General features: G+C 45.2%; 1 protein-coding gene across 2 annotated transcripts in view; it reads left to right on the forward strand.

Annotated features, from left to right (window-relative positions):
- CARS1 (cysteinyl-tRNA synthetase 1) overlaps positions 1 to 15,269 on the forward strand; it is a 1,125,505-nt gene that overhangs the window by 876,594 nt on the left and 233,642 nt on the right. For both annotated transcript variants that reach the window (XM_069624151.1, XM_069624150.1), the window contains one exon: positions 9,971 to 10,160. In XM_069624151.1, the coding sequence (XP_069480252.1) occupies positions 9,971 to 10,160 (190 nt within the window). The remainder of the gene's footprint in view (positions 1 to 9,970; positions 10,161 to 15,269) is intronic.

Here is a 15,269-nt window from a genome sequence, read left to right on the forward strand (position 1 = left end):
GTTAACCAGTGTTCAGCCAATGGTGTTTTTCGTTCAGCAGTAGTTGGGCTGTGGAGATGTTCCCTTATTCTTAATTCTCGTATGGTACTGCCACCATAGAGTTCATTGCAGATGCATACAATGATGTAAAACTAAAAGGATAGCTTGTTGTAGCTGACATTACAGCCTGGCATTGGTGAGTGCTATCGGTTTGCCCCCTCCCAACCAACCTCACCCTCTCCTTTATACTTTGTAGTTCATCCAATTATTTGGAGATTTGAAGAAGTCTCCAGTGATAGTATTTAAATGTTTTCCGTGCCTGCATGTTAAAACCTAGTCTTGCCCATCACACTGCCTAGTGTAGGCATTGTTGTCAAGGAAATAACAGACTAGAATCCAAGTTGGAGTTCAAGTTGAATGGGGTTAGGGTGTCTTTTATTTAAGAAAGCAAAAGCTACAGAAAACACCCATGTATATTGTTGTTATTGCTTGTCACTGGATTTGTTACCAGTAAGCAACCATCAACTTTATTTATTTGTTTCTTTAATCATCCATTTGATTTTATAGTCGCTTACGTTTCCTCTCCACTTTCAGTGGGGCATAGCTATTTCCCGCTAGCTTCAGTCTTATTTTCTTGTCTTGGCCTCACCAGTTAGGCTGGGATCTTTCATCTAGGTCTACCACTCCACCCCCTTAATATTCACTTGAGGGGTAGTATATTCCCTATAATTGTTCACTGTTCCAGAATCCATCATTTGAAATAAAATAAAAAAATGAGGGTAAAAATGTACATCCCTTCTCTTGCAAGAACCTTGTTCAAGAAGTGGTACCCTAGACGCTGTGAGAAACCTGATGGTATCCTCACTCCTACTCCCCCCCGCGATCCTCTTCTCAGGTGGCCAGAGAAAGTCCATCGCATTTGGATCGTGACGTGGGGGGTGGAGAAGCGAGGGAGGATCACCTGGGTGAAGGATCCTTGGGGATTGGGAATGGGGTATTCACAGCCGAGACATGGGATCCCCCTTTCCCTATTGAAAACCAACATAACCCTCCCCCGGCCTTTATTGGCTATTGTAAAACATTGCCCCCTTATTTTTTCACGTATTTCCTATGACCGTACTGAGACGAGGAAGAGGGAACTAGGAGTAGTGAACACCAGTAACTCCTTTCACCACTCTAGTACTGAGACAAGGAAGATAACTGCAGAGTATTGTGAAGGTCAGGCATGTCCCTCTAACTATAGTCGGGCAAGTTCAATTAATATCTAATAATTTAAGACTTACTACATACTTGTGTTAGTACAAACAATACATATGAGGACCCACAGTGCATACAAATTAGAGGCACATACAGGGAAACTAAAGTAAGTAAGAAAGAAACCACATCACCAGAAAATGGCAATAACATTAAAGTTCATCATCATGTATACAAATGAATTTTGTTTGATACCTGCTTATTGTCCCATATGTATGCACCATGAACTGAGACCAAACTGTAAGGAAAGTACTTTAAGAACATACAAGATGGTTAATGTCTAGATATATAGCACCTTTTCAATGTTCATATTTTTACATATGTCAGTGAACAAAAACAAGTGGGCCAGATATGTGATGTCATCTGTGATGTCATCAATGACATTTTTGATATCATATTTGATGTCCTGAGTGTTAGTCTTAGCGTACGCTGGTGGCACGAGTTATGGTTGTTTAGCTTGGCATAATTGGCAAATTTCAGTTTTTTTTCGGTTTTACTTGTAACCATAATGTCCCTTTAACAACGTTTTTTCACTGAATCTTCTATATATATATATATATACATCAGAAATTTGTTCCTCATAGAATTCCACACTGATCCACGAATCTGCACCACATTTTGAACAGTTAACTGTTAGGACCCTCCAGACAACCAACCCAAATATAGGTTTCATTTGTGGGGATCCAATATTTGTTACATATGTTTTGCTCTTCCGAAAAGTTCAAATGGTGATTACTTCAAGGTTTTAAAAATAAAATGCATGCATTTTTCACTTTGTCTTAATAGCCACACATTTCAACCTTCTAAATGCACACACATCTAAAACCTTCCTCATGGCAGACTAATGATATTTCAAGCAGGTTATGTTACAGTACTATTTTATTGATTAGGGGAAGCAACTTGGTGTGCTTATTTGCTGTATGTATGTTATAGCTGGATCAGGTTTCACTCTTGCCTGTAATATAGAAGCCAGATACATTTTATAGTTGGAAGAACTCTGATATTAACCAACGATCCAAATTACATATGTACCAAAAACATTTTTTAGAGTTGAAAGATGCATGTTATTGTCAAGAAGCCATGCAGACATATGGTTACATGCAGGTTGATACTGCCATATTGTGTTTATATGGAAATGGTGGGAGAAGTTTGATGTTTATATATTTGTTTTGCTTTGTTCATTTATTGGCTAGAACTGTATGTCTCAGAGAACTTGAGAGTATTGTTTGTGCACTGTAAGTAAATCACAGTACAGGTGCGATTTTACTACCATTTTGGAAGCTAGTGCGAGGAGCAAAACCTTCTTTTATCCTGCAACATTGCGTAGGCGCAGTACAGTATCTAGTTCAGGGCTCTGAAACCTTTTGCTCACCAGATGTTTTGCATTAAACTCCATTTACCCCTTTCCAGCATAATCAACTGTGATGGATCATGTGGAGACCTGCAGGTTGCAGACCCCTTATTTAGTGTTTCATGGGAAAAGGTGTTCAGACTATGCTTCGACCACAGACACAGGTGTGAATAAAATTCCACAGACATTGTGGGAAATACTTCTCGCTTGTCAACTTTTAGATTATAGAGTACAATAGACACTGGCTGGGCATGAGGGCAATTACACTTTACATGAAATCGGTGAATGTCGAAAGTTCATAGAGCCATTAGGAAACAGGGTCTAACAAGAAGTGTTACCTGCTGTAATTTGAGCAAGTTCCTAGAGTTGTTGTGAAGCATAATAAAGAGAAGCCTTTGAACAGGGGGACTTGAAGTCCAAAGACCCATTAGACATTGAGATACTGAAACACATGGTGCGTTGGAGGCTCCCAAGAACACTGTGCTTCCCAGGCATTGTGACAAGCAAGACACTCTGATTAAAGTTGCAGACCACCTGACAACCTATTCGATCGATAAGACAAATAAAATCTTTGCACTCTATCCCATTGTTTTAGGTCATCATTTTTTAAACAGTGCAACATAAGCAATCGGAGAGACCGGGAGATGCAATGATTTGCCCAAAACCACATAATTGTGGCCAAACTATGATTAAAGATTCCAAAGTTGACAAGCTCTCCACAAGAACGCTTCTTTTCCACTGCTTCTTTCTCCATGATCCCCATCTCCTCTGACTCCTTCTTATATTCCTGTGCTTCCGTGTGCATGTTTTCTGTGAAGTGGTATGGAGGGGATATTGACATTGACAAGAAATGTGAAAGGAAGCTGGGGATCTCTGGGTGGATTGGGAGCTGGATGGAGTGTATTTTTTTTTTAAATGTATTGTGTTATAGTCTATAAGAGTTTTCACAATTCTTAATACAAGAAAAACAAGACATTATTTAGACTATTGAACACAACACACACTAATAACAAAAAACCAAAGAAAGGGGGGAAAAAAGAAAAAAAAAGACACAAAAATACTTCAATAAATGCATGTTACTTGCAAATTATCACCACAAAGACAGAATTCAATAAGTAAATAAAACAAAATAAAATAGAAAAAATTATTTAAAAAGGAATAAAACAATGTCTGTGCTTGTCGATTGGGGTTGGAGTGAAAAAAAACCCTATAGGGGTGAGGAATGTGTATTTGGTTGGCTGCATAGAGGGTGAAAACAAGCATGTTGGTGGTTAAATAAGCTTTTGGAAGAGTGGGGGATATATAGGAGGGGTGAGGGATTGTTACAATGTGAAAGCAGTACAATGTCCCGGCTGTTTTATGTAATTATTAGTAATCCTGTTTGCGATTATTTTGACTAATAGTCTGGTGGTCCTTATTCATCATAATGAATTCAGTAATCCCTAACCTGCACTCAGTATTGCCAATCTACTGCCATTTGATAGTTATTGCAAATCCCTGCGTAGTCACCAGTATTGCTAACACCTTATCTGATGGTCATTATTGAAAATACATTCTGAGGTCAATTTTGCTTACTGACATTATTGCTGATAAATATTATTGCTGATAAATATTACTTTGGTTTCTAATCCTTTGTGATGCTCATCTTTTCTGGAGTCATTATTGCTCTGTAACAGTCAGTAATGTCGATTTTAATGGACAATGATCTTGGAAAAAGTGCTGCAAATGCAGTTTGTTCACTACTAAAAAATGATCCTGGTGGAGAAAACCCCTTGAAATGTCTTAAAAATAACTACTCTTGCTTACTTAGTACTTTCCAGCTGTGAATTAGAAAAGTGTATTAAATAGTTTTCAAAGCCTGCTGTAATATCATATACTGAATCTTGAAGGGAAGGGGGGAATTTACCCCTTCTTTGCTCAAGATGTATCCCCTCTTGTATGCCAGCGGACTACCAAAGTCTTTGGGGTGCTTCTGGGCTAATCCATATTGGGCACAGATCCATCTGTTCCGTTGAGAGATTGACATTGTAGTTATAACTGGCAACCATGAATAACCTGAATGCCATCTGAAATTCACAAAACATATACCATATATATGTCCTCAATCTATTCACCATTGCACAGGAAAATAAGGAAATTCCCTCTGCCCAAGTTATTCTGGAACCTCAAAAGGTTTCAGATCTTTCATCCCAGGTTGCTCAAAGACATTTTCACAGTGAGGGTGGACGTGCCAAACTATGCCTGTGCTTAGAGTTCTTAAACTGACCGATGAAGACTGTCTGGAAGCCCTGCTGCATTTGAACAATATTAGATTTTTAAAGTGTGGAACTTATTTATTTTTTAAGACAAACAAGTGTGGCCCTACATACAAATTGAAAACAGTAAATAACCTACATTGAAATAACAGATTGCAAACAATATTACAATTATAAGATCTAAGTGCAAATTACTTTGTATTAAAGTGCAGGATTCTTGGAGTGCTTGCAGGTTAAAATGTGGGTCTGCCATCCCTTTTATTTAAAAAGAAAATCAGTTTTACTGGATGGCCAAGAACTCTGGGCTATTTTATTGCAATCAGGACTGTTTAGGGGCACATCTAGGTACAAATCCAGTTTTAGGTTTGAGGCTTCATTTTTTAGTTCCTTATTATGCCTCCAAAATTAGGCAATCCTCTGTGGGTTGTGGGCATGTGTGTGATTATTTTTCTTCTGTTGAAATTTATTTTTATTTGGGATTCCATTTTGGTGACCTGTCTCATGTTAGATTTTGATTTCCAGATGAACCCTTCCATTTCCATTCCTCCCATGCTCTTTCATACGGTTTGTTGGTTAAACCACTGTTGATTAAATCATTAACTTGCATAGTACTGTCACTCCGTATGATTTGGTGGACAGGTAAGAGCAAATGAAAACAGCAGGTCAAAGTGAAAGCAGTTTTATCTTGGGTTTTCTCAAACCCATCTCTCACTTTTTGCTTGCACAGTTTTAATGTACTTCCCTTATACCAGAGGCTTTTCCGATTGTTTTTCTACTAGACATGGTTAATAGCGCCCTGTACCCTTCTCTGTTCCTCCTGTAGTTTCACTGCATTGACATGTAATTCTCGATCAGGTTCACTTACTCCAAGCGTGAGTGCCATTAGGTCTTCCGTTTCATTATTTTGGTCCTTCCTCTCCATTTCCTGGCGGTTTGAGGCTTCATTTTTTAGTTCCTTATTATGCCTCCAAAATTAGGCAATCCTCTGTGGGTTGTGGGCATGTGTGTGATTATTTTTCTTCTGTTGAAATTTATTTTTATTTGGGATTCCATTTTGGTGACCTGTCTCATGTTAGATTTTGATTTCCAGATGAACCCTTCCATTTCCATTCCTCCCATGCTCTTTCATACGGTTTGTTGGTTAAACCACTGTTGATTAAATCATTAACTTGCATAGTACTGTCACTCCGTATGATTTGGTGGACAGGTAAGAGCAAATGAAAACAGCAGGTCAAAGTGAAAGCAGTTTTATCTTGGGTTTTCTCAAACCCATCTCTCACTTTTTGCTTGCACAGTTTTAATGTACTTCCCTTATACCAGAGGATTTTCCGATTGTTTTTCTACTAGACATGGTTAATAGCGCCCTGTACCCTTCTCTGTTCCTCCTGTAGTTTCACTGCATTGACATGTAATTCTCGATCAGGTTCACTTACTCCAAGCGTGAGTGCCATTAGGTCTTCCGTTTCATTATTTTGGTCCTTCCTCTCCATTTCCTGGCCTCTCTCTCTCTTTGGGGTAGCACTTTCCCTTCTGAATTTGACACCTGCCTTTTGTCAAATTCTTTGGTCTTCATTCGATTTCTAGCCATGGCTCTCTAAGGCTTATTAGGTTTCCAGAGCCACTGCTGGAGTAGAGGTCTGGAAAGCCAACCTTAGTGGATCTGCAAGGGCTTGGCTCAAAAGCCTTAAATGGATTCTCGCTTGGTAATGCAGACTAGCAGTTACCCTAAGAAGAACAAATGTCAGTGGATGGCAAGTTGTAATGTCAATATAATCAACATTGGAAATATCCACTTGGTTGGAGCTGAGTGGAGAGCAGGGTTGCTTTTTTGGATATTGTTCCCTCCTAATTAGAGCCATAGAAATATAGTGGTGCAAAGACCGTAACACTGGAAATTTCACTGACTTCAAATCAGTCTGCACCAACCATAGGATTCTGATTACCAAGGCCAAAGTTGCTTACCACCATTGCAGCAGCCTCGAACCAGAGCAAAGTAGTAAAGCATTGTACCAAGCCTTCACCCGACTCCCGAGATGCATGCACAAAATGCTACAGAATTACCAACTATTTAATTTGAAAAATAAACATTTTGACAGATCATTGAATCAACTTCCCACAGCATTATCCCTTCCTGCACACTGTGCCTCTGGACTGAATTATTTTCTCTCTCCCCCAGACCTCCTAAAAATAATTGCCTCTCTCAAACGTACTTCCTACTGCGATATCATCATCCCAGCATCCATCATTAAACAATTGATGTGCTGGCTCAATGCACTACTCAGCATCATTAGAGAGCTATGTCTAGCCCACTTCAATCGGAACCGAAAGGCCCTTCCACTGGTCCTTCTCAATGGTCTGAGCATATGGCTAACATTGCCAAAGAACCTCTTGCATGTAAAGACCCATTCGACCTCGGCATACTGGCAGAGGCTCTGAATAACTGGGCCTCAAGTCCACGGCTACCTATGGTGAATATAGCCTCCCAGACACACTGGCCCACCTGCACAGGTGTTCTGCCACAGTCTTCTTTTTTTAATGCCTCCTGCCAAGCCATTATTCTAAAGGAAACAGTAGCCCAAGGGACCCAAACTGATTGGGGCAGTATGGACATACCCAAACTTATTGGATCAATTGTTGACTGTAAGGAAAAGGCCCCTATTCCCAATATAGTTGGTCCATTGGAAAGTTTTCCGCCGGTGCGGCGAAGTGAGTCGAACACTGCACACAAAGAGGAAAGTCAGCCATTAAACCTGAACTCTAAATTGAAGAGAATTATTTCTCGGAATCTACTACAGAATAAGTTACAAATACCAAAAATAAAGGACGCAAATTTATATGATTTTGTAATGGATCAAAGAAACTTTATTATAACCAATGTCCAGAAGATTGAATGTAAAGAATCCAATGAAGCTTTGCGTAACAAGGTTTAAGCCTGGTTACATCAGAGAACAGGACATGGGGTGGTTAGACGCTTGGACTTCATCATCACCTGCAGGAAAGATCAGAGCGATTGGTGCTCACAATCTAATAGTGACTCTATCTTAGTTGGCTGTGGGGATATCACCCTACCCACCTTTCTTAAACGCTGTAAATATCTGGCCAAAGGTGCCACAAAATGTAATTTGATTCTCTAAATTCTATAGTCCTTGCCTTTTATTGTTATTCTGCTGTCTAATGTATGTTTCACAGTCGTCCTTGTTAAGAATCTGCTTTTTACTGCCAAAGTGTTTGGCCTTTCCCCAGATGGAACCCGTTGACTTTGTTCTTTCCTGATACGCCGATTGCTCCTGTATTTTCGCTCTTGTTCTGTGTTTCTTGTTAATCGTCGTGCTGTTTGGATCTTATGCTAGTATGTCTATCCGTATGTATCATGTAATATTGCTCTGTTTTTGTTGCGCCTATAAGCCTACGGGTACCCTGTGCGCGGTATAAATAATAAATCAAATCAAATTAATGCCTCCCCCACAGGGTCATTCCCAGACACGCTCAAGACTGGTCTCATGAGACCTTTTGAAAAAACAACCCCAGTCGCAGACTACCTCGCCAACTACGGCCCTTTACAAATCTCCTGTTTATTGGCAAAATCTTGGAAAAAGTGGGTGATGCCCTCCAATTCATGGATAAGGATGACTAGTGCCTCTTCGCGATCCTTGACTTCTCGGCTGCATTTGGCAGACGATCACTGTACCCTCCCCTCCCCCTCTGGCACTGTCCTGTATCGATTTATCTCCTACCTCTCGGGCTGACACGAGGCTGTCCAGATAAACACTTTGTGTTATAAGCGTCTCCTAGTCTCTGGCAGAGTCCCCCCAGGATCCATCCTCTCACCGATCTTTTTTAACCTTTACATGGAGCCTTTGGGCTCACTCCTTCCTCAAAGACCCTGATATAGCCATCCACCAATACTTAGACAGAACTCAGCTGTACATGAGAATAAAAAGGCCACAGGACATCAGTCTTCTCTGCGATTACCTACCCATCATCCAGTGCTGGATGTCGGCTGCCTAACTCAAACTTAACCTAGCCAAGACTGAATATATTCCTCTTCGGTTCGCCCGCTAAACAACAACATATCCAACAATGGCTCAGTGATATTTTCCTGGAAAAATGTAATCTGCAACTCTTGGATTCAACAAAATCCTTCGGCTTCACTATGGACTGCAGCCCATACTTCCAGAAACACATTGCCAAGAAGGCCCAAACAGCATGGCTCCCAACCTCCACTTTTCACAAAATCAAACCCTTTATTCTGCTGCAGGACTTCCGGACTGCTGTGCAGGCCCTTATGGTCTCGCACATAGATGGGGGGAAATGCCCTCCTGACATGGCTCCCAGCTGTTCACTTGGCTCCCCTAAAAGCAGTTCACCACTCTGCAGCGCCTTCTTACGGTTGTGTGGAAATTTGACTGAATCACCCCATCCTAGGCCAACTACATTGGCTTGCTCTCCAGGCCAGGATACAGTTCGAGACTGCATGTATCCGCAAAGCAGTCATGAGTAGCACACCAATGTACCGGACAGCTAATCTCCACGTATCTCGTGACACACGCTGATTGCGCTGCAAACCGACCAACCTGATCAAATCACAACTAGTTCTCAAAGAGATGACCCACAAACAATCCTTCTCTGGTCATGCATGGACCCCGATATCGGAATGCCCCCACAATTCTCCAATTTTCGCAAATCTCTCAAAATTGTGGCTTTTTCAACAGCACCTGATCATGAACTAATCCCAATGGAGGCACAGAATGCAACTCATAGTACTGCGCTACTGTTGAAAGATGGCTGCCCAAATGCTGGCCACCCAAACCTTGTACAGCGCTCTGCTGCTCTCGAGCTAGGTCTGCGCTTTAAACAATAGAATTAAAAAAATATATAATGGGTTGGGTGCCTTTTGGTACTGAAACTGTTATTGCTCAATGAGGATTCAGATTTGCATTTATAGTGAACTTGATGTAATCATTTTAATTTTGTAATACATTTCTGGTAATTCAATCGCCATCCATAAGCAAACCATTCTTAAATTGCGCACTCTTCTACTTGTCATGACCCATTTATAAATTAATACAAATATAAAAATTGTATTAAAGTTTTCACTCAGTAGTTGCAACTGTTTTTCGTTTTTCCAAAGCTTTTATGAAAAGAAGTCTGCGATCCACGAGGCACTCTGTGATAACATTGACACTCGCACTGTCATGGAAGAAATGCGTTCACTTGTGAGTCAATGTAACTCATACATTGCAATGAAAAAAACAGCACGACAGATGCCTAGTAGACTGCTGCTAAAAACTATAAGCTCTTACATCACCCAGATGCTGAAGGTGAGTGCTAATGCTTTCAGCCTTTGAATATTGCTGTATGTTCCATAGGCGCCTAGTTGATTCTGTAGCTTGTATACATTTTATGGCTTTTTATAAAGACAGTCGTTCCATCATTTTTAAAACCCAGTGAAATGAAGAAGAAATTATCAGTGTTCTATGTATACGGGCTGGCAATTGGAGCGAGCACAATGAGTGCCTGTGAGAAAAGGGACAAAGACAAAAGAATATGATCGTGGCACACGGGCGATTGTAGTGATCGACCGCAAGTAGTGAAGGCATCAGCAGCTGGAAGATTTAAGCCCTTGGGTTGTAGAAGGTAAGAACTGAAGTGGCTTATTAAGTGAAAAAAAATCTGTTTACACAGTAACAGAAGGCCCACGCAAATGAGAAGGATGTGGGACTATTTAACATACACCAAGCGCACAACCATGGGCTAATGGGGAACTTGACCCATCAATCAAAATTCTTGATGGCACAATTGGTGCCCCAGTCTTAATGAAGAGCCGGAGAAGCAGAGGGAGAGAGCAAGAGGTGGCCAAGCCAAATATGGCATACTGTGAGAGAGATGAGGCTTTTAGGAGAGGGCAGAATAAGGAGTATGCTGGGGCATTGTACCAGAAGTTGGCATGAGTCAGAGGATACTGAAGAGGAATAGAAAGACAATAGCCTTCTTGAGGCTCTAGACTAGATCTTTGTGGCAGCTGCAAAGCCAGTTGCCCTTAAAAGGGGTTTGCAGTCTTGAGAACCTAAAAAACAAATGCAAGGCGGGCTCAGTAGCCTGAAGGGAACATATGCTATGGGTCGGTCGGTCGGTGGGGGTTGGGGCTGGGGATCGTATACAAGGTGAACCCCTGAGACAAGAGGGGGAAATTGTCTGGTGTTGCCTCGTTAAGAGCACAATGGCAAGAGTGGTAATCTAGTTGGCTTGACGTGTACGAGTGTGTCATGCAGCTGCGCAGTATCAGAGAACAACTCTTTGAGATCTGCCAATGCCAAGTTTAACTGAGACTGTGACTGTTATTGCATTGAAGGACACTTTCCTGGCTTCGGACTCTCCAGAACTGTATGTGTTAGAACAGAGATTGGACATTGAACCAAGTCAATTAAGTTCTCCAGCATTGGGTCTGGCATGGATTCACATGTTCATGAATATTCCCCGTCAGGCTGGGAATCCTCGGTAAAGAAAAAATCAGTATCAGTTTCGTTTCTGATCTGTCTTTCTTAGTAGTAACCAATCGCTGGTTTCTGGGTCATACTGCCCCCAGCCAATGACTGCCCTCTCCCTAAGCCCCGCCCCTGGCAGCCATCCTCAGATTTTTACCGCACGCTCAAGTGTTGGGGAGTCCTCGTGCTATAGCTCTCGAGCTTTTACTGCGTTTTGCGCTTTTTCAAAGAGATTTATCTCATTTTTCGGTTTAATCGAGCCTCAAGCTCCACCTTTTCTACTTCCGATCAACGGCGACCCGTTTTGGATTTATCTAAACCCCTCAAGGGTGAAGTTTTCGTCGAGTTACGCTTCTTGGAGGATTCCAGAAGTTTGTGCGGCCTACCTCGTGGACGAGAAGAACATGGCCCAGGAGAAGGGAAGCTTGACTCCTCGCAAACTGTTCAGGATCTGCCCTGGATGCAACCTACAGAACGTGCTCAAGGAGGACGAGCATTCGCAATGCCTTTATTGCCTCCACGAGGACAAAATGCACGTGGAGAAGGACTGTGCGTTTTGCATGAACATGTCGAATCGGACTATGAGGGATCGCTGGACTCGCCTCTCCAACTGGCTGGAAGGCAAGAGCCCAACAGGTGAGAAGAAAAAGTCCGAGCGGGCTTCTAAGTCCTGTGAGGGCGCCCCGGCGACGGGGGCCCAACAGAAGGCAAAGCACCGCGAGTCCACGGGCAACGGGAGCGCCGAATGGTCGGGCTCCTTGGCTGCCAGGCAGGGCGCACCTTCACCGACGCCATCAACCGTGAGCCAACGCTCTGGCTAGTGGAAGAGAAAATCCGAGAACCCGGCTAAGCTTCTGGAGAAGCCCCGGTTGATCTCGAAGGAACCGGCCGAGGGGGAGCGAGGCAGTGACCCTCCCCCTAAGGTGAAGGCCTCAAGCGCACCTAAGGCTCTGATCCACCCAGCTAAGGCCTCTATCGAGGGAGTCGCTGCGGCCCTGGCGAAGCCTGTGAAGGCTATCCCGGTGGAGGCGACCTCGGGATCTAGAGTTCCCTGCCTCCGCAGAGGGAATCCTCTTTTAAGCCCATCGAGAAGACCCCCGTGAAGACCCCGGTGGAAGAAGAGGGGGGGGCGGTGGCCATTACGGACACGGACACAACCGCAGAGGAGGAACTGACCGAGAACTTGGAAGAGGCCCGGTCCCACGGGAGAAATCCCGACGAGGGGGACGACAAGAGTGAGGGTGGCAACGACAACGAGGTTCCCGTGGATGAGGAGCAACCGTCGTGCCCGTTGCAGCCCGAGCCGCAGGCCAACTCGGCGGCCATTTTGACGGCAATCCAAGCCTTATGCATGGATATAAGGACGAGACTGCCCCTACCCCCGACGGACGACCCGACTGAACCGGGTCGGTCGGGAAGCCCTCCAAACAAGAAGAGGAGAATTCATCCAGTGCCCCTTCAGCCCTCACGGCCTTCTCAGCCTTTGTCGCCTTCCCCGATCCCGAGGGACGACACAGGAACAGACACTGCCACGACGGGGACGGATGACGACGGCGGTGACGACAGGACTGACCTCCCGTCTCTGATCCCTCGGGCATCCCCGCCCGACGAGATTGGCTCCTTCCACGCCATGATTGCTAGGGCATCCAAGCTTTTTCAGCTCTGCCCCGAAGAGAAGAAGGAAGGCTTCCTCTACCAACGGCGCAAAGCCAAGAGGAAGACGGTCCTCACGGTGCCGTTGCTGGATGACATCTGGGACGCGGGACTTGCCCTTCTCAAGAACCCATCCACGACACCTGCCAAGAGGGACCTGTACGAGAAGAAGTACCGGGTCCCAGACGCCTCTGTAACGCTCACCTGACTCCCACGGAGGCGCTGGTCTAGTCTGGGTTGCTGTGGCCTCTTCGAGCGTGATGCGCAGAACTCGGAACACCGACTGAACAGGACCCTCAAATCTTGCTTGTCTGGCCCGTAGGAATATCCTTCTGCAGATGAGAAAGGGGATTAACAGTCTGCAGAATAGTGTGCTTGCTCCCCCGTTCCCCCCTTCGTTCTTCTCTAACTTCCTCCGAAATCCCCGGTTGAAGCTCACCTTATGGTTTGAAAGGATGAACTCTCCGTCCTGCTTCTGATGCAGGGGCGCGTGTTTGTCCAGTTACTTCACTGGTTTTCAGAATGGCGCTGGCAAAATCCACTTGACTTTTCCGAGCGGAAGGCCGTAAGTATGAAGATTACAAAAGTTCAAGTGTTGAGCCTTCTTTTCTGTTGCCTTCCTAACCTGTGATCGGTCCTTTATTTCAGGTGCAGAATGAAGGCGATGCGTTGAGGGATTGAATTGCCGATGGTAAACTCGGGTGAGTTAGCGATGGGGGCGACCGCTCTTAATGTCTTTATATTCCTCCAGTAATGTCTTTTGTCCTTTCCCCATAGGGGCCGGGGTGTGGTACCTGCCAACGAAGCGGCGCCGACCCGAAATGAGGAATAGTCCACCAACGGAAGACCGTTAAGTGTTATTGCGGAAAATTAAGCTTTCCTCATATGTTCCTTCTGCTCACCTTTTGTCTCTTCTTCTCTCCCCTAGGCGCAGAGATGTGGTGACCGGAGCAGACAGTCGCGGTGGAGCCAGAAGAACTCCTGAGGACAGGTGAGTGAAGCGCGGCGCTGCAGCGAGCAACGCGGTGCTTTTAAATGAAAGTCTTTTCTCAGGAACGCTGGCGTGAAGGTTCCGGGTGCAGGTAAGAAGTTTGATAAAATTCTTGGTTTTCACCTTTCTCTTCTCTTCTTTCCTTACAGGTGTTCCAGGATCGAGGCGGGTGTGGCTGGAGACCAGATGCTGGAGCAGACACGGTGAGCGTTCAGCTGCTTGGATGCAGAACAACGCGAAGCGTGAGCTACTGTCTGGGCGTGGCTTAAATAGCCCCCAAAGTAGTTCCAGGTAAGTATCCTTCCCTGGCCACGCCCGAGTGGCAAAATAGTCCCAATGAAAAAATAGTCCCTTTCAGGTCTCAGGGAGGCCTGAATCTTGCAGCATGGTCTGCATCAGGTAAGTGCACAAAACACCTTCCTTTATGAGCCTGGCGCCTATGGTGCCAGGACTGATGTACAACATGAGCCTGGCGCCAACGGCGCCAGGGCAGAGTCCAAAGAGCCCCTATAAGGGGCCGCTGGGCTTTTACCCGGGGGCATGATGCCTGCTCCCGGGGGTGCTGGGCCTGGCCTGGTGCTCCGGGGGTAGGCATCATGACAGCCCCGTTGTGGCTTAGGGCACAGCCGACCCCGGATTCGGTCGTCTCTGCAGCGGCCAAGAAGAAAGCGGGGGGGCATCGGCTTCATCTTCACCTTCCCCACCGGACGGCAAGGGAAAGAAGCTGGACGCCATGGGACGACGAGTCATCTCGTCGGCAGCGACGACGATTAAGGCGGCCAACGCCCTAGCGATGGTGGCCCGCTACGACAGGGAATTGTGGTACAAGATCGCCCCTGTTGGACTTCCTCCCGGACGACAAGAGGGCAGAGGCCCTGGCGATCCTACAGGAGGGTGAGGTGGTGTCGGACCACGCCATAACTGTGGCCACGGACATTGCCGACACCGGTTTCCGCCAGTTGGGCAACGTCGTTTGCCTTCGGCGGGGTTGGCTTAAGGCGACGGATTTCTGCCAGGACGTGCAAGCCAAGGTTTTGGACATGCCCTTCGACGGGAACAATCTGTTTGTAAAGACAATGGATGAGTCGCTGCAGGCCATCAAGACCGACACGGAGAGGGCTCGGGCCTTGGGAGTTCTGCAGCAACGGCAGCCGCCCTTTCGGAACTCCGGAGGCAAGCAAGTTGCCTCCAAAGGATTCGGCAGCGGCTCCTCGACCTACCGTCAAGCGGCCCGTTCCTCGTCGCAAGAAGCCTACAGGGGACGCGGCATGTCAGGTGGACCTCGCCGTCGTCGCCAGGGA

This window comes from Ambystoma mexicanum, chromosome 11, assembly GCF_040938575.1.
Source record: "Ambystoma mexicanum isolate Mex_15411 chromosome 11, UKY_AmexF1_1, whole genome shotgun sequence".
NCBI lineage: Eukaryota > Metazoa > Chordata > Amphibia > Caudata > Ambystomatidae > Ambystoma > Ambystoma mexicanum.